The sequence below is a fragment of the Pleurodeles waltl genome, chromosome 2_1, assembly GCF_031143425.1.
Source record: "Pleurodeles waltl isolate 20211129_DDA chromosome 2_1, aPleWal1.hap1.20221129, whole genome shotgun sequence".
NCBI classification, from domain to species: Eukaryota; Metazoa; Chordata; class Amphibia; order Caudata; family Salamandridae; genus Pleurodeles; species Pleurodeles waltl.
Window position 1 is genome coordinate 714,448,619 of NC_090438.1, and position 25,246 is coordinate 714,473,864.

The 25,246-nt window shown below is 42.4% G+C and overlaps 1 protein-coding gene across 3 annotated transcripts in view; it reads right to left on the bottom strand.

Annotated features, from left to right (window-relative positions):
* Window positions 1–25,246, bottom strand: part of SLC35B3 (solute carrier family 35 member B3) — a 292,399-nt gene that overhangs the window by 7,239 nt on the left and 259,914 nt on the right. For all 3 annotated transcript variants that reach the window (XM_069217185.1, XM_069217176.1, XM_069217194.1), the window contains one exon: window positions 18,365–18,434. In XM_069217185.1, coding sequence (XP_069073286.1) covers window positions 18,365–18,434 — 70 coding nt within the window. The remainder of the gene's footprint in view (window positions 1–18,364; window positions 18,435–25,246) is intronic.

Consider the following 25,246-nt stretch of genomic DNA (forward strand, 5'->3'; position numbering starts at 1 on the left):
TTTTCAACCCCTCACCCTACCATCAAGAAAATGGCAGTGCTTAGTGAGAATTATTCAGCAGCCCTTGCTATCAAATGTCCGCATGAAATTTCGAAAAGTAGTCCTGTCCCCATTCTCCTCACTTCGGTGTGGATTTCCCTTCTTCAGACACAGAACTACACACAATATACTCATTGTTGGGGAAGCTGTCCTCATGCCCCATCTTGTATCTTGCCAAGCCAAGAGCATCCAAAATGGATAATACTGCCATCAGTACTAAGGCTCACTAACATACAAAGTACTACAACTGCAAATGAGCTACATGGGCACAACACACAAACTCAGCATACTGACAGGATGCCACAGAGTGATTTGCATTCCTATTATATCAAAACTTTACAAGAGAGAGGCCTGTGGGCCACACTCTAACATAAATCAAAAGATCAGGTCACACTATCAGTTTCAATTACACTATATGCTTCCACCACAGCTTTATACCCAAGACAAGGACAAGTATTTTCTTCAATATGAGGGAATGTTTGGTACACCCCTCCAGGTTATGGGACAGGCCCAGGAACTCACATAGTCAGGGACAGGCCTAGGCATCTATGCAAATGTTTAGCTGCTTAGACATTCCTGCCCAAACATCCATCAAGAAACAGGGTGAACTGAGACCTCTGTATTAATGAAGAGATTTTGCTGCAAAATAATTTGATTGTATAGCACTCCTAACACATATTGCACCATTCATATTCACAATTAATGTTTTTGCTAATTCTATCTATGGATTACTTCTCATTCAATCTATACACTTTGTAGATAATACATTGATTGATTTCCCCATAATCGGCAGAGAAATTAAGAAGCAGGTAGAGGAGGGCGGAGAACCTATTACCACACTACGATGATCTATGCTTGACTGTATTGAAACATCTTCAAATTACGTAATCTCTTGTCTTCCCTGCTGAGGCTTTTCGACTCAAACTTTTGAGGTTCTAGCTTTACGTGAACAGAAATTATGAAATAGAAGCAATTAATTCCTCTGTACCTCTTTTCCTCCTCTTTGACGAAGTGAACTGTAAGGAAGTCTTAATTGCCTCAACTTGTGCAAACATATGGACTTTCACTCAATACATCACAAACAATCTAGAAGGTGTCAGTAAGAGGTCTCTAACTTAATATTCAGTAGCTCCTTCCAAGTGAGTTAGAGTTCCTGCCACTGCTCGGGTCTCTCTATAGGCATTTTGGCTAGTAATAATTATGTTGCCACACAAGTCAAGTGTCTTAGTTGTAGCTTAACACAGTCTCTGGGGTTAGTTAACTAAGCAATTACAGCCTCTTCTCAAGTGCTTGTAAGGAGCAACAAAGACTGGTCCACAGAGGATGCTAGGGTACTGCTTCACCAACACATCTCCTCACCAATTACATACTCCACATGTTACAAGAAAACAATCTGACCAGAGCACATTTACGTGTCACAGCTGTAAGATGTCTGAAGTGCAGCAGGGCTACACTACACATGTCTTGGGACATTCAGAGTAGTACTTCCCTCATACAGGGACACTCCAGAGGTGAAGGGAGTCATCTAAAATAGATTTAGTAGGGCCTTTCCATCATTTAGCTTCCCCCCCCATCAGAAGCCTAGATAAAATGGGGATCGGATCAAGGAGGGAAGAACAGTCCGCTTCCATCCTTACCCCAGCTTCTAACTGAGCAGAAGCTCAAGACAATCTGAAGCTGTTAATTACAAGAGCTACTGCTCGTTCCTCCTTCCACTAAGAGATACTTTCTGCAAAGTGGGAGCTATGGAACCACAGGCATGTGTAAACATAGTTTACGGTTTGGTGGGCGGGCTGCCACTAGGTCATGAGCTAATTTCAGTGTAGGTTGCTATGTATGTGCTCTGAGTTTGTGTGGATGCATGTTGATTAGTGGCCCTGGCAGTGGCTAATAACAGTGGCCATCCTTAACTTATTGTGTGCACTCTGGAAAGAACTGCGGCTAGCCCTGGTATAATAATGGACTGGCATAATAAGTGTCTAGGGAAATGGGAAGCAATCTTGACATCTTGGTGAACTCTTAACATAACTGTGGCTTCCCTCATAACAGTGGCTCATTCAAGGCATATTGTGATATTTCTGGTCTTTCTGGGCAACATGCTGACTGTCCCTGCCAAAGCGCAGCCCAGAAGCGACATGTTTGCAGGCTTTTTAGGTGAAGTGCTCCTATCACTGCATTAATACTCACCCATCAGAGACGTATCGGGTGGCATATTTGAGGGCATATTGGCTATCTCATCATTACAGAGGCCATTTAGTAAGATATATTAGTGGCCCATCAGTAACATATTTGTGGGCAATCTCGTTGAAATGTTGACTAAACCGACATCAGAGCTCTGGCTAGCACTGATCTGTACCAAACACTTGCAGAGACATCCAGCAGTCACCTAGAGTTAGTGTGTTTTGAATTAGGTTTTACCGATAAAAAGATTAGCTGATCTCATTAACATACTACCTGGTGGATTCAGCTAAGCTGTGGTTGACCAGCGTCACCACTGTTACATTGAATACTTTATTTTTTTTTCGGGATGCACTGGAGAAAGTGCTACATAAATTCCCTACAAAGCAGACCCAGAATCCATGTAGACCAGTATCATGTCAGTATCGTAGTGGCAAGCAGCTGTATCTTGCACTATAACACTGGATATTTCCAGATAATCTGCCTCTTGCAGGTGCGGTGCCGAGACGGCCACAAAAGGGAGATGGAGAATCTTTAGTAAAAATCCGTTAACTTCCAGGACGCTTCAGCATTATGGCTCTAGATCACCAAAAATCATCTTCATATTCAAGAGTCTCATAGCAAATCGGTCCTTTTGTCTGATACTGTCTTATTCTGAGGTTGCAGCGCTTTTGCATTGCTTCCAGTGACATTCACATTTTAACAGTCAACACATTTGGAGAATTAAGGTCTAGGTGACTAATATCTTTTACTTTGTACGTACTATGTATGTGTCATTTCTATAGCTAAAAAGCGAGTTTGTTTTAGAGTAATGACCAACACTATGGACATCGAATATCCAGCATACTATGCAAATGTTTAGAGGCCTCCAAGCTGGACGTCATCGCACGAGGGCAGTTGGTACTGAAAACAACACAGTAGGAAAGAAGCATAAGCAACTACAGAGAAAGGTGACAGGCCCATGCATAATCTCTTGCACTAAAGGTTTGAATGGTTCTGCACTTTTACAACCCTACAAAAGTCGAAAGGAAATCCAGACGCCCCCCAACAAAAAATCGCCCCCGTGCAATAATGTAAACTTCTGCTTACACCAATGAAGTAGAAAAGATTGAAAGCGATACGAAATCCTACACAAAAAGGTAGAATATTTCCACTCAGGTACTGTCCAGTCTTCGTACAACGCTGCAGTTGCCAATATAAGGTAGCGCTTTTGGGGAGTCATTTTCCCGATCCTTTTAGAGGAAGCGCACATTTCCTTACAGATCGTATTGTGGCATGTGGCTTGTGTTTCAGAGATGCAGAAGACAGTCCAGTGGATGGGTGACAGAAAAAACGACTTGTCAAAGTAGCAGAGAATATCCAGGTGATGAGAGTGGAAGACAGGACAGCAGGTGAGAGGAAGGACAACCAAAGTAGAACAGCGAGCAAAAGCCGAAGTGATGTATTAAAGACTGTCCCATTCATATGGGTTAGAGAAACAGCTGCGGGGATGACAGGACGAAACTGCTCGTGAAAAAGAAGGAAACATTCCACAAAGTGAGAGTAAAAGTGTTACGACTCTGTCGTCCCATTTATAGGGGGCGCTGTAAGGGGACTGTCGGAAGCCTGGGAATCACCTTAAACACTTATCTAGAGTCTCTTACTGACTCCTGTTTGTTTCTCTTTTCTCCATGGTACACTTGTGTAGAACTACATTTGCTTCCTGGGACTGCAAATCCCATAATGCACAGCCTGGTAGTCAAGAAAGCCCGGATTCTGTTTCCCATTGTTTTCTATGGGAGAAGTCCAGTTGCTCCTTTTCACCGGATCCTCTACTCCAGGGCTTGCAAGTGTCTGAAACTACACACACCTGAGACCTCTCCTGTGCAGCCCAGCTTGGAACTGCTTATAAGCATCCATTTCCTCACGATCCCTGTCGGGCATTGGAGTTCGATTCCTTTGTGTTACAGACCCCTTGTCGGATGGTGTTCCAGTTTTGTTCCTGTGGTGTTCCCGCTTGATCCTGTTTCCTGTTTCTCTGCCCTGTTCCTGATTGTTCCAGCCAGACTCTGCCCCCTATCTCTTAGCCTTGTACCTGTTTGTTTCTTCCAGAGCCTGCTCCCTGTTTCTCTGCCCTGCTCCTGCCTTGTTTCAGCCTGAACCTGCTCTCTGTTTCCCAGTCCTGTTTTCTACTCATTCCTACTCCCTGTATTCCAGTCCTGTTCCAGCCAGAGCCTGCTCTCAGTTTCCCAGTCCTATCTCTGTTTTTTCCAGCCAGAAGTTTGCCCCCTGTTTTTAAGTCCTAGTCCTGCCTTTACTTCAGCCTGAGCCTGTTCCCAGTTCTTGCCTCTGCCTCTTTGTTTGTTCCCTTCTGTTTCTTCTTGGTTCTTTGTGTCTGGTAAGTGTTCTATCAGTCTTCACCAGTGTATAAGTGTCCTCCTTTGTACTGGGATTGGCTCCTGGTTTCCAGGAGGCAATTCCAGCCGCCATCCTTGTCTAGTGTTATACGTTGTCTTTCGTGCCTAACAGTGACAGTGTGCTATTGCTGTTTTCTCAGGAATCGCCACTGTGTTTCCAGCTGGACCCACAAGAGCGTGTCCTGTGTATGTAAGTACTATCCTTGTTTGTGCTCTAGGGTCCAGAGACAGTATCACTTCTGCTGCCTCATTTCTATGGGGCTGGCAGGGTGACTATCTGTAAGAACAAACTGCACAGAGGCATTGAGATTCCCTGTCACTGTGGGAGGTTCTGTGCCTTACTCTGTGTACAACCCCAGCATGTTTGTCCACTAGTAATCCATTTCCTATTTGTTCACACATGGGTTGCTCTGCTTTTACTTTCCTGTTTCCTGTGTCTATCCATAGCTGTCCTTTCCGTGTATGCCTTTAGCTGCTCTTCTGCCCCAGTACACTACCTCTTTAGGATATTCGGTGACCTCAAGGGGTGTCCCAACCAGAGTCCTGATCAGACCCGCCCAAAACTGTGACAAAAAGACTTTCCAGTCAGCGGCAGTTGCAGAAGGGAAGAGGAGGAGAAGACCACCGATGAATCAGAGCAAGAAAGAGAAAAACATCTGCAAGCAAAAGGGTATGAATATAAGAGAGACAGCCCCAGAAACGTGAGTAAGAGGGTCCGGGAAATAATCACCTGGAAACATCCCAGGGTAGCATAACCGGAGACATCTCATAATGGTACAGTGACAACCCCAGCAATGAAAGGGAAACTGACACACGGATATCAGAGCAAGAGACAGCATAGGTGTGGTAGGCATCCTGTGAGTAAGAACTAGAGACACCACCCTGGGATGGGATTGGAATTCAAGGCCTGCTACAACTGCTTTAAAAGTGAAGCATGAGGTTTTAGATTTTCGTATTAAGGCAGTGATTAGGTTCGTTTGGTGGGAGGGTCAACAGAGAGCTAAACCTTTCCAACTTTGTTAATGAAGAAGGATGAGAATTATTCACATTTGTCTTTGGAGGAATGGGAGATGCCTATAAGCGTCTGCATTGTGGATTATTTTACAATTACAAATACGCTTTTGGCTGGGTTTTTTTCTACATCATTGCTTTTATGAATGCAGCGTTGGCTTTAATGATGAGTTTCTTGTATTCATTTTTTTCCTGATGAGAAACATTAGGGTTTTTGTTGAGGCATTTTTGGGGCTAGATGCTTTCCGAGTCACGGAGTTTTCCTTTTATTCGCTGAATTCCTTCAACAACCCTCAACCTTTTCTTCTCACTGTCAGTCAGTCATACATCCAAAGTTGATCTGGCATTCCAGGCAGTTGAGGTCAAGAAAATAGGACAGGCGCTCTTTAGATTAAGCTCGAGGGAAACCTCAGCATCCACATCCCTCACTTCTTTCTCTGCATGGTATACACCAGCATCAGCAAGGGGGCTGAGAAAGGCATTGGCCGTCTGCAACTTGGTTACCCAACCTTTCTCGCCACCATCTCTTGGTTGAGTCTAACCTCGGTTAAAACAGCATAAAGGTCAATGGTAAACTTGCTTGTCACAGAAGGATACCCCAGAAAATGTTTTATTTTAGGTTCGGGAAAGGGGTGAATTTTAACATCAATCAATAATACAACTTCCTGCTTAACCTATCTTATTTTATATAGGGACTCAATCCAATGTGAAGCGACTCAATGAAAATGATTAATATCTTTGTTTCATTGCAACATAGTTTAATTATTAACCATTTTTACAATTTTCAAAATAGTGCCTTTTGCTCTACATCGTTTTCTAGAACAATCTTAAAACCATACACAAATTACTACACAATATTACAGTGATTACAAAAAATGTCGAAACTAAACAATACATCATACGATTACCCCACACAACAGTCACTACCTCTCGCTCATACATCATTACCGATGCATTTCATATATTCAATTGTTAAAAGAACCCAGAAAGAAAAATATTGCACAAGTAGTCAAGGAGACCATTATTCTTTTAGCCTTCCATTGGTACTTCTTGAACTGGGTATATCCCAAATCCAGTCAACACACTTTTAGGTGGATACAATTTTTTTTAACCACTGTCTTCAGGACTTCTGTCTTTCTCAATTCACCCTATCCAAGAGGTGAGGGTAATAGTCATAAGGAGCTGCTGCACTTGTACTATTCAATGACTCATATTATGTGTTACACTACATTCTTAAGGTGAAATACTGCCTCCCAACTAAAGGGTCGAACTACAAAATATAAGGTGCTTTAATCCATGTAGATACGGAAAAAGGAAGAATGTGATGAAAAAAAAGGTTACTTATCTTTGGTAATACTTCTTTTGTTGGATACAGTGACTACCTGTGGATTCCTCACATTTTGAATACTCCCAATGCACCAGCATTCAACTGAAATCTTTTCTTTCTAGCATCTCCACATCGACGAGGACGTCACAATGGAATGGCTCCGCATGCGATTCTGTCAAACATCATTGGAGCCATAAGAAGTCCTTGCAGACATCAGTTTCACCCACTTTTTTCACTGTGCCTTCGAGGCGAACGGGTGAACACCAACATTACAAGTACAACATGTGCAAACTCAACACAAGATTTTATATATCTAAATATATAAATAAGTATACATTCTGTACATACAATTTGCCAGAAATACAATATATACAAAATATCTTTCTTGGTATAACCCGACAGGCAACAAGGAGGCGGGTAGGACCCTGAGGAATCCACAGGGAGATACTGTATCTATCAGAAAAAGCGTTACCAAAGGTAAGTAACTTGCTGATCTGATGGATACATCTACCTGTGGACACCTGGAGGTGGGTGCCTGTTTGGGTAGAGGTGGACACCTGGAGGTGGGTGCCTGTTTGGCTATACCAAGAAATCATGCAGCACTGAACGGGCAAAATGACCGTCCCTCCTCACTCCCGAGTCCAAGGAATAATGGCTTGCGAAAGTGTGGATGGAAGTCCAAATTGCTGCTTTGCAAATATCCACTACAGGTACATCTCTATCGAAAGCAGAAGTAGTAGACCTAGCTCTGGTAGAAAGAGCTCTAATGTTCTCGGGAGGATCCTTCTTTTTCAGTGCATTACATATTTTAATTCAAAGAATGGCCCACCTTGATAGAGTTCTTTTATGGACGGCCTTGCCCTTCACCTTGCCCACGTAGCCAACGAAACACTGATCATCCGTCCTGAACTCTTGTACTGAACCTCAGCACTCTTTGGATCCAGATGGTGCAGGCTTTCCTCCTCATTGGAGGGATCGGAAGGAAGGGGAGTGGGGTGGGGTAAAAGGACTGAAGGGTGATGGTCTGCCCTAAATGGAAAGGAGTCACCACCCTTGGAAGGAAAGCTGCCCTGGTTCTCAAAACCATCTTGTCAGCATGGAAAGTGGTAAATGGGGTTTTACACTTCGAGCTTGCAGCTCATTAACATGCCTAGCTGACGTTATTGCTGTAAGAAAGACAGTTTTAAACATACGGAGCCCCAACGGGCAACTGTGCAATGGTTCAAATGGCGTACCCATCAGGTACATTACAGCTAAATTTAAATCCCACTGAGGCATTATTAACGGATTGGGGGATCCTATTAGTCAAACCCTTAAGAAACCTTAGAAGTGTAGGAGACTTAAATAAAGAGGGTTGGTCAGGTTAACAAATACATGCAACAGTGCAGACAGCCCTTCACTGTCGCAACTGTGCAACCTTGTTGTGCCAAGGAGAGAGCAAATTGTAAAATGTTGGACAAATAGGACTTTAAAGGATCAATGTGTCTCTCCTCACACCATTTAACAAACTTGGCCCATCAACCAGCATATACTGTTTTGGTGGAGTGTCACCTGGCCGATAATATAACATCCACCACTTCTTGGGGAAGAGAAAAAGAATTCAGATTGCCTTGTTCAATCTCCAGGCATGTAGGTGCAGGTTCTGGAGGTGGGGGTGTACAACTTGCCCATGCAACTGCGAGAGTGGGTCTGCCCTCTGAGGGAGACTGAGCGGAGGGCACAGCAAGAGGTGAAGGAGGTCTGTGTACCACACCCTTCTTGGACAATCCGGGCCTATTAATATAACTTGGGCCCTGTCTTGGTGAATCTCCCTCAGAACCCTAAAAAATCAAGGGTATCGAAGAAAAAGTGTAAAGCAGCCGGTTGCTCTAGCTCAACTGAAACGAGTCCCCAAATGCTTCCTGCATTGGACAATGAAGGTTGCAGAAAGACGGGCAGTGAGCATTCTCTCAAGTGGCAAACAGGTCTATCAGAGGCGTCCCCTATAACTGGAAGACGTGAAGAACCACCTCCGGACGGAGACGCCACTCGTGGTCGGCTGAAAAGTGCCGGCTGAGACTGTCCGCACGTATGTTGAGAAATCTGGCCCAATGGTTTTCTACTATGCAAATCCGATGGTCCTGAGCTCAGGCCCAGAGTTGTAGAGCCTCTCTGCAAAGAAGATACGACCCTACTCTTCCACGCTTGTTGATATACCACATTGTGGTAGTGTTGTTTGCCAAGACCTGTACTGAATGACCGCGGAAGGGAGGAAGGCCTTGAGAGCCAGATGTATTGCCCGCAACTCCAACAGATTGATGTGAAACATCTGTTCCACTGGAGACCAAGCAGCTTTGATCTCAGGAGCCAGTAGATGCGCTCCTAACCCTAGACTGGAAGCAGCCGTTATGACTGTGGCCACCGGAGGTGCAATACAAAACGACCTCCCCTGCGATAGGTTGCTGTCCACACACCACCATCAAAGATCCAGTGCAGTGTCTCTGAAGAATGTAATGGACTCCTTGAGATCCCTGTTGTGTTGAAACCACTGCTTGTGGAGGCACCAGTGGAGAGCCCTCAAGTACCAACGTGTGTGAGTGACCAGCAGAATACAGGAAGCCAACAGACCGAGCAGGTGCAGGACCTTTAGGACTGGACAGCTCCATCCTGAAACATCAGAATCATATCCTGAATGTCCCGAATTCTCTAAGGGGAAGAGGGGTGGAGGCATGATTCATTGTTGTGTCCAATACTGCCCCTATGAACAGAAGGCACTGAGAGGGCTCCAGGTGAGATTTGGGCACGTATAACGAAAAGCCCAGGTTGAACAACAACTGGGTTGTCACCTGTAAATGGTGCAGCATTAACTCTGGAGACTTGGCTCTGAGCAGCCAATTTTTGATCTGGGCAGTCCCGGACACTACATTGAATCATGCCTACAATGCTAAACACCCATGAGTCTGATGTTTTTGACTCTCACTCTTAAAGAAAATTAATTAGCCTTCCCCCTACGTGCAACACATGCTGGTGAAAGGGGAGAGAATTAGGTCTGCTTTCCTGACGGGTTCCTAGCAGAAGATGAAGTGGAAGAGGAAGGAAGCAGGGCAGCACCATGTTGGTAGGGAGTTGGTAGATTATTGCCCCTGGAACTGCTGCCTCCCACGAAAGGAGGAGCTGTGGTCAAACCCTCTATATCGTCTGAGAGGTCTACAGGGAGTGCAGAATTATTAGGCAAGTTGTATTTTTGAGGATTAATTTTATTATTGAACAACAACCATGTTCTCAATGAACCCAAAAAACTCATTAATATCAAAGCTGAATATTTTTGGAAGTAGTTTTTAGTTTGTTTTTAGTTTTAGCTATGTTAGGGGGATATCTGTGTGTGCAGGTGACTATTACTGTGCATAATTATTAGGCAACTTAACAAACAAAAAATATATACCCATTTCAATTATTTATTATTACCAGTGAAACCAATATAACATCTCAACATTCACAAATATACATTTCTGACATTCAAAAACAAAACAAAAACAAATCAGTGACCAATATAGCCACCTTTCTTTGCAAGGACACTCAAAAGCCTGCCATCCATGGATTCTGTCAGTGTTTTGATCTGTTCACCATCAACATTGCGTGCAGCAGCAACCACAGCCTCCCAGACACTGTTCAGAGAGGTGTACTGTTTTCCCTCCTTGTAAATCTCACATTTGATGATGGACCACAGGTTCTCAATGGGGTTCAGATCAGGTGAACAAGGAGGCCATGTCATTAGATTTCCTTCTTTTATACCCTTTCTTGCCAGCCACGCTGTGGAGTACTTGGACGCGTGTGATGGAGCATTGTCCTGCATGAGAATCATGTTTTTCTTGAAGGATGCAGACTTCTTCCTGTACCACTGCTTGAAGAAGGTGTCTTCCAGGAACTGGCAGTAGGACTGGGAGTTGAGCTTGACTCCATCCTCAACCCGAAAAGGCCCCACAAGCTCATCTTTGATGATACCAGCCCAAACCAGTACTCCACCTCCACCTTGCTGGCGTCTGAGTCGGACTGGAGCTCTCTGCCCTTTACCAATCCAGCCACGGGCCCATCCATCTGGCCCATCAAGACTCACTCTCATTTCATCAGTCCATAAAACCTTAGAAAAATCAGTCTTGAGATATTTCTTGGCCCAGTCTTGACGTTTCAGCTTGTGTGTCTTGTTCAGTGGTGGTCGTCTTTCAGCCTTTCTTACCTTGGCCATGTCTCTGAGTATTGCACACCTTGTGCTTTTGGGCACTCCAGTGATGTTGCAGCTCTGAAATATGGCCAAACTGGTGGCAAGTGGCATCGTGGCAGCTGCACGCTTGACTTTTCTCTGTTCATGGGCAGTTATTTTGCGCCTTGGTTTTTCCACACGCTTCTTGCGACCCTGTTGACTATTTTGAATGAAACGCTTGATTGTTCGATGATCACGCTTCAGAAGCTTTGCAATTTTAAGAGTGCTGCATCCCTCTGCAAGATATCTCACTATTTTTGACTTTTCTGAGCCTGTCAAGTCCTTCTTTTGACCCATTTTGCCAAAGGAAAGGAAGTTGCCTAATAATTATGCACACCTGATATAGGGTGTTGATGTCATTAGACCACACCCCTTCTCATTACAGAGATGCACATCACCTAATATGCTTAATTGGTAGTAGGCTTTCGAGCCTATACAGCTTGGAGTAAGACAACATGCATAAAGAGGATGATGTGGTCAAAATACTCATTTGCCTAATAATTCTGCACTCCCTGTATAGGCCAAGGTGAGAGTTTGGAGACCCGGAGACTTAGCCATGGGGCTTACTGTCCTTGAATCTCTCAAGTGCTGAGTCAGCCTTCTCTCCAAATAGTCTCGACCCATCAAAAGTGAGATCCATTAAGGTGGACTGAACATCTGGGGAAAACCCTGATCCCCTTAACCATGCATGCCTTCTGCTGGCCACCGATGTACCCATTGCCCTGGCAACAGAGTCCGCAGTGTCCTGGCCAGGTTGGGTGACCTGCTTAGACGTTGCCCGACTGTCTTGTAACAACTCTTTAAAATGCTCCTACACATCTTGCGGTAGCTTAGGATTCACTTCCTTAGCAGAGTCCATCAGCACATGGATGTATCTGCCCAAGACACATGTAATGTTCACAGATTTTAAGGACATGCTACATGAGGAAAACACCTTATTTGCAGTCTGTTTCATACGTTTCGAGTCCCTGTCTGCAGTGCTTGTAGGGAAGTAGCTGATTTAGCAGAACAAGAAGCATGGACCACCCGACATTCAGGTGTCAGATGTTGGCTGAGGACTTGCATGTCAGCTGGTGCAGCCCTATATCTCCTAGCGGTGACCTTGGACACAGCCGGAGTAGACACAGGCTTCCGCCACAGATCCAGAACCGGATCAGACAAGGCCTCATTAAATGAACACAAAGATTCTGATGTAGTAGAGGAGGAGTGGAGAACCTCAGTCAATATGTTCGATTTTAGCTCTGATGTTGGCAATGGTAACTCCAAAAGGTCAGCAGCCTTCCAGATCACACTGTGATAAGAAGTTTCTACTGGATCCAGAATACCTCCAGGAGATAGCAATTCCCACTCTGGGGAGGTGTCTAGACCACTTGCCACTTCAATCCCTTCAAAGCCATGAGCATGCTAAGGGATTTCTCCTTCGTCCAAATCCTTATGCTCCTCCAGATATTGTTGTTCTTCAAAGAGTTGCAATGCCTCTCTTCTTGACCTTAACCTAGAGTCCAATCTCGGCGCAGATACAGAATGAACTGACAGCGAGGATGTATGATGCAGCACAGGTGAAGCCGGGGCCGGGACCTTTCCCCTGATAGGCGTCGAATGACGTGACTCCAGATGAACATTATCTGATGTCAGTATCGGCGCCGGCAGCATAGTCATCCCTGAAGGTGATGGAGCCGTGGGCAAAAAGGGAATAAAAGAAGCCTGTTTGAACAGCAACGAGACACCTAGATTGAAGGCTAATGGACCCGTGGCACCCGCAGGCGCACCAGCAGGGGCCACAGCTCTGTTAAAAATGCTAAACATAGCATCTAAAAATGCAGTTGGATCTGCACCAGGAGCAGGCAAGGCTGTATATTCTACTTGAGGCTGGGTCCCACTGGACTCTTGCTCCTCAATCTCCTGCTCTGATGGAGTAGCAGGAGAGAACTACATGGTAGCACTTGTAGGTGACACTGATATCTCTACCAAAGACCGTGCCGGTGATGTCTCTGCCGACTTCGGTTGCAGAGGCGAAAATGTAGGGCTCATCTCCCAAGCTGAATTACACAGAGACTTGGACGTCGATGGCAAGGCCCTCGGGCTGACATCTAGAGACGAGTGACGCTAAGAACTGTGATGTCGCCACTTCTTATGAGTTGTTCTAGGAGATGAAGACTCTTCTCGAGGCCTGGATCTTGAAGACTCCTCTTGAGGCCTGGATCTTTGACAGCCCTGCTTTTCCTTCTTGGCCTTTGCCAGGAACAGCTTAGCTTCTCGCTCTTTAAGTGCCTTCGGGTTCATACTCTGGCAAGAAGAGCATCCCCGATGTTGTGGTTGGAACTCAGGCACCAAAGACAACTCTTGTGAGGGTCAGTTACAGACATATGACCCCCACACTCCCTACAAGGCTTCTTCAGTGGAAGACATTGTCGCACGAAAAAGATTTTGACAAGGAGCTCCCTCGACACAGTGTAACACCTGGAGAGGTAGAAAAACTGTTAGTGTCGAAGGTGCAGAAAAAAGAGAACTGACGTCAGCACGCGGGCAAGAACTTCTTATGGCTCTGATGACATCAGATGGAGGTGCGTGCAGAGTCGTTCCATTGATAAATCCTCGTCAACGTGGACAGCTTGAAAGAAAAGATTTCTGTTGAAAGCTGGGACAATGGAAATATTCAAAAGGTGAGGAATCCACAGGTAGATATATCTATCAGAAATCTACTATCACGTATCACAGAAAGCGGTAATGAAGGAGCTAGTTTTCTCATTTGTAAAATCCAGTTTGCGTTCTCTCAATCCAAGATGTACTGCCGGTGCCTTTTAACAATGTAATACATGGAATGCATGGGTGGGATGTATGAATGAGAGGTAGTGACTGAGGTGTGGGGTGATCTCATGATATATTGTTTAGTTTTGCTATTTTTGGTAATAACTAATATTATGTAGTAATTTGTGTATGTTTTTTAAATTGTTCAAGAAAAGAATGTAGAGCAAAATGCACAATTTGAAAACTGTAAAAACTGGTAATACTTTAACAATGCTGCAATGAAATAAGGATATTAATGATGTTCATTGGGTTGCCTCCCATTCCATTGAATCCCTATATAAAGTTAGATAAGTTAAGCGGGTAGTTGTATTAATGATTGTCAGTGATAAACTTCCACCAAAAGCTTGTGTGAAGCTGCATCACAATAAAACTAGTTGGGTTATAAACTAGTCTGGATGACTAGGATAAACAGTGGATGCTGAGCCAAAGGCTTGGAGCTCTCGAAAGAGCATCCATTATGCCAGCCATTGCGCTCACGCAGTCAAGGTGATTAGAATGAGGGAGATATACCAGGTACTCCAGTGGAATGAACACAGACATCTGCCTAAGAATTGAGAATGAGAGACGCAGCAGTCCAGGGACAAAAGTGGGTAAAAACCCACTGGGCTGAGAATGAGACTACCCAGTAAATGACAGCAGAAGACAGAATAATGGATGAGTGTAGGAGACAGTCCAGGGAATAAAATCAGTAGTTAGGCAAAGGGATCAAAGTAGAAGAAAGCCTGGATAATGGGACCCGGAGACAGCTGAAGGTTTGATAACGGGTTACACAGTGAGTTAGATGGTACATGGCAGCTTGGAAGATGTGAGCCACACTCATTGCAGAGAATGAGTAAGAAGCATGGTGCACAGCTTATGATGGAACCATCCCAAAATATAACAGACAGTCCAAAGCAGTGGAGTGGGAGACTGCCAGAGGGATAGGAGAGCCTCCAAATGTTAGCAAAGGGTACAAGCAAACTGACAAGCTAATCTAAAGAGAAAAAGCACACTAAAAGCAAGTGAACTATATCGTACTTTAACGTTCATTCACTTGAACAGAAAATCATGTATTTAACAGATAAATATCATGTTTTCACATAGCATTAGCTATCTCTGAGGCTAATCTACTTGGACGTGTGCCAAGTTGTCATATTTAATGAAGAATTAGTTAAGAATGTAGTGCATTTAGGCAAACTGCAAATTCTAGTTGGATGCATGTTTTAATATATCAGAACATAAACAATATATGTTCTACACAGGGTAAACAGGAGGGTGTAATATTCTTTCCCCTAAAGCCAAATACCCAAGTTATAAAACCTGCACTGTGAGGAGAACCATATGTAATGTTTTACAGTTAACTTGTGATGTAATTGACAAAGACTACAAAGCGCTGAGATGCAACAAGAAATGCTATCACAATTCTTTTTTTTTGCATGTCTTCCTACTTGTCCTATTATAAACTTTCAGAAGACAGTCAGATAGTTTGAGTCAGTTGTCTGTATGATGCAATTCAAGCAGACCTGTTCTGTGTTAATAATCACACAATCCACAAGACCCATCATCCTCTACTTTTAAGCTTATACATAGGTTAATAGTTTATTGCCATTAGTGGAGGGACAGGAACCCATCTGTTGCTGCACTTGCGTTTATGCAACATATTAGTCAAAGATGAATGTGTTTGGTTTGGACGTCGTCGTCAAACTGAGGCTATGGGGATAAAACACTATCATAACTGACACATACATTCCTAACAATTTTTGGGGTGTGTTGGAGTGTAAACATTATTAATAAAAATGGTGCCACTAAAACATAATGTGAAGTAACATGTATTAAAAGTCTCAACGGAAAATGTGTGTTTTGGGAAATATGATCACTGTGGTGTCAGCCACAACATGGTTTGACATGATAATAATTATCGATTAATGAAAATGTATTTTGTTTAAATATAATTAAATATACTGAGAAGGTTATTATTAATGTGTACTAAACGGTTTATGGTTTAAAACTTATTATGAAATGTTTTATTTTTTCATGTGTAGCACTAGTTAAAAGGCCACACATTCAGTAATTTTCCAGAGGCACGTTGTTTTAAAAAAAATGTTAACTCTGCAAAATAATGTTGCTTCAAGCATCCTGTGTGACTTGCACACTGTGGAAAAGTTATGTTCTTTGTTTATAACAGCTGTATTTTCTGTGTTGAGATAATAATGTACAGACTAAACAAAGAGCCACAGTGCTCAATGTTGTGTTTTTCATCTAACATTTCATTTCTGTTACAGCTTAATTTTGCCAGGAAGTACATTTTATGTTTCCAAGTAGTTTTAAATGTAATTAATCACAAAAGCTGATGTCTGTTGAGGCAGAGAGGAGTGACAGCGTTAATCCAATCCTTGGTGAAGATAATGTGAAGAGATAGATCTGATGCGCAGAAGATGATCATTGGCTGCAAAGTAAAACCTCTCCTAGTCTGCCTAATAGGGGCTTAGTTAGTAACTTTTGGTACTATAATATAGAAATGTTTTAGGTGATGTAAGTCTGATTCCATTTAGCTTCAGTTCTGTTCTCCATTTTCAAAGTTACAAGATGTTGCTTAACTCTATGCCTATGATTCTAACAGTTCAGATATATTAGGCCCAATGTTACTGAACTGTTTCCCTTTAAAGTCCTGATGCTGATTAATGAAGAACTGATGTTCCTGCGCACTGCTGAAGAAGTTTCTGCTGTTTGCTGATCCATTTAGGAGAGGTATAACCAATGTGCATTTGTGTTTTCCTTGCAGGTTTTCTCTTTAGAAAATCCAACGGGCTATTTTGGTTAGTGCCATAGACACATGTTTTCCAAATTAATTTTTGTCTTATTTTTCTTTTTGCATGAAGCCCACACATGCTTTTCTAATTAGAGTGCTAGTTAGGGATGCCTGACCTAATTAATGTCTAAATTTGACTGTTTATTAATTGTTGTTATTTGTTTCAACTTCACAAACTAAATGTATACTGTTTCTCTATTTCACTTGATTGTGTTGCTACTTTGTATTGTTCTTTTGTAGTGTCTAATGTTAAATTTCTTAATTAGATTGGGATTTTTCAGGCGTTTTGGACAGCCTGTGATGTTTCTGTATTTCTCTCATTTAATCTTCTCGCATGATTTACTTAATCTTAGCATTGTTAATCTAAAGGGCAATTAATGTTCAAGTTTTACTAAACTGGTGTGGTGATTCATGGCCACATAGGTCATGGTATGTTTACATTTTTGACTTCAATTGAATTATGTTGATTATTTGATGTTATGTTTGATGTTTATTGGTTTGCAGTGTTTGCTTTGGATGATTTCACACTCCTGTCTGAGTCAAAAGGTCTAAATTGACCTCTGAGGGTAACAGATGTTTTACCCTGTACCTGTCACCTTACCATAATAATATAAAAGCAAATAAGGTCTGACTTGCCCTCAGGAGTTTTTATTTATGAACAGAACCAAGCACTGAGAGTAGGCTTGGGTTTCTTGCTAACAATGTGGTGGTTGGTTGAGAAAATAAAGGGAATTACTCGATTCTATGCCTTAACACCATTACATGTATTGTAAAAATGCAAATACTTCTGTGTACCGTAACATGCACCGTTACATTAGTGGATGGCTATGTTGTTGTTATGCCAGCCTGCGGATCACCAAATCCATAGTATGAATGCTGAGTTACATACATTTCTGATGGATCGCAGTCATTTTATTTGTTGTCCAATTGCATATTTTTTGTAGTGTATAGTAAGAGTAGTTTTCTTCTGAAAATTTGCACCATGAAACACGTATTTCGGAAAACAGTGAAGCCTGCCCTTGTCTATGCTTTCATTATCAGTTTATCAAGTTCTTCTCACATTCTTTTTTATGAGAAGATCCTAACATCTGTTCATTTGTTAGTATTAGCCGACATCTGATCACGTGCCCTTGCTTCCATTCATTTGTATTAAGAAAAAGCGGTATAAAAATATTCATTGAGTTTGAAGATTTCAGCATTATATGCTCCAAATGACTAAGGGCGAAAGCTCTGGTATGTTGGAACAACAGTAGTCTTGCATTATATTGCCTATTTCCTAAAGCATGATAGACTTTATAGGCTATCGAGAATGTTGTATTTTCTTTTACATGGTTGTACCACCATTTGACTTCTGAGAGCTGATGAAAACCTAAACCTCCACTAAGAGCAAACACTTGAGCGCGGAGATTCACTGTCCTGCAAATACATCAACATTTTACTAGTTTACTTATTCTGTAAGATTTTTTTCTATAATAAACATTAGTTACAGACACCAACAGGAAAAAACATGTGACGTGTATCCTAAATCATACGAAAATGAATCTAAATGGTATTAGTTTAATTTAGAAGTTTATACTTACTGGAAAGTGAATGGCTTTGCGAAGAACAAGAAAGAAAGTACAATCGTCATAGCCTTTCGTCCCGTTGTTACTGCAGAGGGAATAAATATTAAAAATTATCTTACAAATCCACATTATTTTTTCACTTGTTACGGAATGAACTGACTGGGGATCACAGATGGCGTTTAGTAGGAAACATTTTCATTCAGAAATACGCATGGCCCTAGCCAGAATAATCTATTTTCGGGGTCCTGGCCCCTATTACAAGAACAATGAAAGTATGGTTCTGGGTGGGATTCGTTTTAAAAATGCAGTACAATTTGTGATCTTGACTACCACACGTTACATTTTCTTCAATGTTTATTGACTATGTCGATGTTATTTCCCACTGAATAACTTCCGGTGTAAAACTGTGAGGCAGGGGGCACTGCCAGACGCCTAGCTTGCACCTATAATTTAAAGACTACCATGCAGGTATTTTGGCACTCTCTGTAGGGAGCTGCAGGGGATAGTAGTATCCTGGTGTGCATATAATAACTATTGGAGCAGCAACGTTGATTAAAGGTGGACAGAACGAAAATATAATTTTACAAGGGATTAGTAGATTAACTTTAATTAATTGCGCATCCTAAAGGGTGTTCGACAACTACCCCTAGCAGGAGCTGGGCAGGATTCACTACAACTTTACCGGTGTATTTTTGGACCTCATCAAAGAGCTACTGGAAAATTAGTGCTGAACAGTAGATTCTCCTCCAAAAGAAAGTAAATGCTGCAATTTTCAAGGTTCCTTGGCTCAGGTGTGGCAGAGCGGGGGCCCTTCTCACGTTTGTCTAATTCAGGTTTCCATATCTGAGATCTAGTAGATCAGAGCGCCGGGATACCTAGGTGAAGTTGCAGTCTGCGCTATACTTAGTGCGCATTCATTTATTCAAAATACGTAGAGGTGAACAAAAATCTTTGTAATTGGTACACATTAACTCTCATTGTGAACCAGAAAGCTATCGAGTGTACTAAATTTGTGATTGTCAATAATACTTTTGCAAAAAGAAGAAAAAAAAACCTCAAGTGGCTGAATACGATGAGCCCCACTTTCATCCTCCAAAATCAGTGCCAGTATGACAATATTAGACAGAGAAAGGTGTCCCATATCATTACATAATACAGTCTAATCTGCCCCCATCAGCACGGTGTAGCCCCAGTGTTAGCATACAATTACCAAAACAGATGCTACATTTCTCAAGACCAAATTGAGTCAAGTATGATTTTAAACATATTTTTCCTTCAGCTACTATTACACACAATACTGAGCCTTCAGAACCCACACCTTTAATGGGAAACAAAGCAACATGTTATTGGCTAAAATTCCAAGACTGTCTGAAAGCGTCAGACATGTCATGGAAAACACTTGAATGCCTGCAGACTCTTTCAGCACTGAATTTAAAAAAGCCTTCAATATCTCTACTAGGTAAGATTAAAGACGGTAATACGCCATTTCCTTTTTCTACTACTAAACCAGCTATGTGAATTCGACCAACCTCTGCATTCTATTGTGATGTTGCAGCCAAGATGCCACTTTGCCCAGGAGACTATACAAGTATTCTAATACCTGGCATGGAGAATTACTTCACATACACATTTTTGGGATCTCTGCACATCACAGAATCACACACCATATCGGAGTGTTTATTACTGCTCGTGATGTGACCCTGGGAAGTGTACCTTTTCAGCTGTCCTAATCTCATTTTTTCACTGATAATAACAGTCTGTGTACCCTTTTCTTTCTGTACCTCACCTGTTAATGAGACAACACATCCCCATTCTTCCATGAGGCAAGCCCCCATGCCCAATGAATATGGAATTATTTCCCAAAATTATCATAAAAGATCAGAGGAAGACTAGCAGTCATCCTTAAGAACTCATTACAAACTACAAACATTAATGGCTTTGTTCCAATCGAATGTCATCAGCTCTTCATCATACCTACCATCTCTTGCTCACTTATCCTGATATACTGGCATCTGTGGAACAAAGCGTTTACAGATGGCTTCCTAGAGACCATCGCAGACATTACTGTGACAATAACTGCCCCCTTGTGACGCGAATATCTTGTTCAATTGTCCAAACATGCCCCGACCATGAAACCTCACGTGCAACCTAAAGACCCTAACTCTTCTCAACTCATCTCCGACAGTGCACATAGCTGGCCATAACGTGAAGGCAATATTCTCTCTTACAAGATACATCACAGTAAGAAGAAACCTACCCATTTTTTGGAGCTACCACCACATCATCTCTATCCTGTTCAACGGCCCCATAATAACGACTGGTATAACAATAGTGACAAACAAGGTGAATTACAAAGGAACTAACTCACCCTTATGCTACTCAACGCTCATCTCTTAGTCAATGCACCTGATGACCAAATAACAGAAATGGAAAGGATTTACAACTACGTCCTCAGGCTTTGACTGAATCCCATCCATTAATACTTCAATGCAATACAGTGACTGAACTAATATATCTTAACTCAACAAATAGCCAAAGAAGATAAAGATCACTGCACTTCAAGAACAATGGAAGACTCTTACCAACATAACAGACCTCAACTCTGATTATTGAACATGATCTACATATCTATCAGCAGGAAGTAGAAAAGTCTCCACTGCCGATAAAGGATCTCTAATTCCAAATACCTAAAAAAAAGAACTTGGTCAATCCTTATAGTTATGCAACTTGGAAGGCACAATCACAACCCTCAAGCTTTCAGTAAACATCAAAGAACACCTCCTTTTTGAAGCAAAGATGACAGAACAAAATCTCATTAGTGAGACCCACGACATCCAGGCCACCCAGACTAAAATTAAGATGATTAAATCCACTGGCCCTGGCAGGCTACAAGCAACACGCAATTCAAAGACGTGTGAGCCAGCAGGATCGCCATCATACAGCTATCCTCTTAAGCTTTCAAGAACACCCCACTTTCAACAACTGCTACGACCCCAGAACCATTCCTGCTCAATCTACCATTATGCAGATCCCCTACCAGCCTTAGGACCTCTTCTCTGAATTTAAGATCTCCCATATCAGACTGCTCATCAAGATGAAGTACAGTGATCCAGTAACCCAGCCAACTATCACCAATTCTCAATGGCCCATTCTTAGGAAAACTGTCTGCAAGAACTAAGATTAATCAGCAGCTTCTGGAACAAAACTATCATTCTCAAACCACCTAGACAGTGACCCAGCAGATCAAGAGGCATTGAATCCACCTTGATGTTCCCCTGGGTGACGTGAAGACTATTTGGAACAGAAATAAAGCTGCAGCATTCCTACGGCTGGATCAGTCCCTCCACTTTGAAACAGTCCACCACTTGACCCTCCTTTTGCAGACATCTTCCTACCTCTCTAGCAAATCTAGCATCATCTAGATTCTCCAATATACAACGCCTCCATTCAGAAGTGACACTGGGTACCCGAAAGAGCTATAATTTCACCTTTCCTATTAAATGTCTGCCTCAGTCCATTACCAGACCTCACCAAGCTCTTCAACCTTACCTGCTACAACCATGCCAATGAACCTCAACTCAACGTAAAGGTGGGAGGCCCTTTGGACATTGACAAATGAGGAGCAGACAAGTGATTCAAAACTGTTCACATGTGGATGTGGAGGAGCCACCTTAAGTTTAATACCAAAACAGAGATCCGTACCTGCTGGCAGAACTACCAGCACACAATATTGTGGCTTCACGGATTTGGATATTTCAGTGTTATCTATGACCCCAGCCTTTCACTTGTCCTTCTAGTGAAGAAAGTTATGCAAAAATTATGTCTACACCTGGCAACCTATTCGAGGCATCTTCTCCAAACTACATTTCTATAGAATCTCCAGAGCCCCATTGCCCTTGTCATATTGTCTAAATATACAAATAGACTGCTTTGGGGCCTCACTCTCACTTCTATGAATATTCCAATATGGGGCAGCAAGACAAACCCCACGCGTCTGTCTACTGGGTAAAATCATACACATTTTCCAAGGTTTCCCACCTGATAGCTAGAGAGTCTGCCTTCAAGGGGCTCTGTTTTGCTCACAGTGTCATCCATTGGAAGGGCCAATTTTTAAGCACAACTGTATACTTATTCACAGAACAGGATCCTTCACTCCAAACCAGCTCCTTCGCTAAATGTCCCCTCTTTGAGGAACAGTGCCCTTGGTGGAACCTTCTTCAATACACTGGGAGGAGAACTATGGAACTTGATACCCACAAAGACAAACATCTAAGTATATCTGCAATTCAGAAAGGTAAAGGTCTTCCTCAACATATGATGAAGGGTTCCACTAAGTAGCAAATATCATTTGCCATCCCAAGAAGGGCATGAATGCAACAGAACCCAGGCTCATATCCTCCCTAGAAATGGAATCAATTGTTTCTCAATGATGCTATGTAAGAAGGCTTGCAGGTTTATCTCTCACTCTCCTTTGCTCTACCCCATGCAAAGGTGCAGTGATGGGTTCACAGCAATAAATTCTCAGTGGCACTGTTTGTCCAGTCTCCATTCCACCAATCATGTATAATACCAAAACATTTCTGTATTCCGTCAGCCAATAGAAAACTGTCCTATGAACTTTTCAACCTAACTCTCACCCTATTTTTCACTTCACTCCATGCTGAGGAGTAACAACATATGTTACAATAATAGCATATCTCTGGTCATCAAATATGACACTAAAACACTTCACATGGAGGCCCACTACAAGCAAACACCCTTCCAACAAAGCACAACCCATCCGCAAATCTTTATTTTTGAAAGTTATATCACCAATGAGCCTCTTTAGTCCAATCAGCTTGAGGGTGCAGTGGGACTAAGAACCACATCATTTAAGTAAAACAATGCAATTTAGTCTTACAAGTGAAAATATATTGCACCTCAGAGAGACTCACCCTACGTCGGAAAGAACACTAAATTTACAGTAGAAGGATTAAAACATGTCACTTGTGCATCACAAAAGTTGTTGGTAGCTAGCAATTAAACTGCTGAGCCACTTTGCAGTCCATGTGTGTTAAGCCAGCTTGTTCAATTAAATTTTAAAAAAAAACATGAATGAGTCCTAAAACCGGAATGTCCTCAATTGCTAAATCAAAGCTCGGGACAGGATATGCCTTATCTAGGTAATGTGACATACAGTCGTCTAATAGCCTGAGAGACATTTAGCAAAACAAAGTGATTGACAGATTTGTAAACTGCATTATCTTTGATCTCAAGCAGAACAACGTTTTAAATCAAAACACAATTGTACATAACAACTGAGGAATATGTATTTAATCTGAAACAGATTAAAGAAGGTTCCCCCTTGATTTCTGCATAACCTCATCATCTGAGGCAATTAAGTCTCTTGAGTCACACTAAGTGTGACAACCAATTCAGACTTAACGTAAACTATTTTCTGGTTCCTAAACCATACCTCTGTCCCACAGAGCCTGGTTGTTCAAATCTGGCCGATGTTTTAAGTAATTAATTTTCCTTCTATGAAGTATCACTTAATTCTCTCTGTAATACTGGCAGGACAAACGGGAAAAGATGTCCCACTATGTACGAGAATCACACAAAGGTCAAACACCGATAGGAAGTGCATGTGTTCATCATTTCTGAGCTGAACCATTAGCAGCACGTCAGTGTGTGAATGTTCACCTGTACCAGTGCATTGCTTTTTTCTAGTACATTAGGTGGAAGGAAGAGGGAAGCCCTTTTTCGGGCCCATTAGTTGGCTACTGTGGGGATATGTTATGTACTGGCAGGTCCATTTCCAAGCACCCTTAAAACTTCTCTACTTATTGGACGGTATGATGACCCTAAAATATCATGCTCATTGACTCAGTGATTTTTTGGCATCAATGTGTAGACTAGCCATGACAAACTTCCTCTATTCATTATTCATGTATTCCTAAATATGCACCATATTTCTGAAACAGCCACGCAGAGGACAGAATAATTCACTTCATAATATGTGATCCAGACAGAAATAATATGCAAAGCCTTCTAGATGCAATTTTCCACCTTTGTAAAAAGGGTTATTTACAGTATGGTGGGTGGTCCACCAGATCACAGGAGACCATTACTTCCTTCCAACCTGGCATAGAACTGCATGCAATTCTTAGCTATGCCCGCCAGCGAGGCAGGGATCTCTCTGCCTTCAGTGGAGCCACCAATGCAGGTGCCATGTTTGGTTTTCAAGAATAAATTTAAAAGTTTCAGTTTAATGTTAAAAACATCAATAAAACAAAAACCATCTACTTCATGTGCCAGGAGTATTCTCTCTGCTCCTCAAGGCCATTGCTTCACATGGGGAGCCCAGCAAAGACGTCTAATGCATTTTGGGTTGGGAGGACTGTCACTATGATCTGACGACTCAGTGATGGATCAGTGATCAGGTCAGAGTTTTCCAACAGCAGGGCCATCAAAGCTTCCATAAAGAATGTGCTTCCCTCTGCACCTGTATTGCTGCAGTAGTCAGGTCCTGCTGCCCTAGGTCAGACCTGGCCCAGTTGCTACTGTTGCATATCAGTGATGACACAAGCAGCAACCCTGCCAAGTACCATGCATCGGGGGGTAGACTAAGGTATTTTAGTGGTAGTCCGCAATAAAATGCAATAATCATGCATCTATTGTAACCCTGACCACCGAGGAGCACTACGAGGAGCTGCAGCAAGTGAGCTGGCAATAAGCTCGCTATCAGCATGTGTGTGCGGTCTCAAAAAAATAAATACACATCATAAATTAACTCTGGGAGCTTCAGGGGTCAGAAATGATTAAATCACCTACATCTGAATCAAGCTGAGCCTGGCTAACAACCATATGACGTCTTCTGTCGGAGACGCGTCATGGTGCCATGGATTCATATTTATT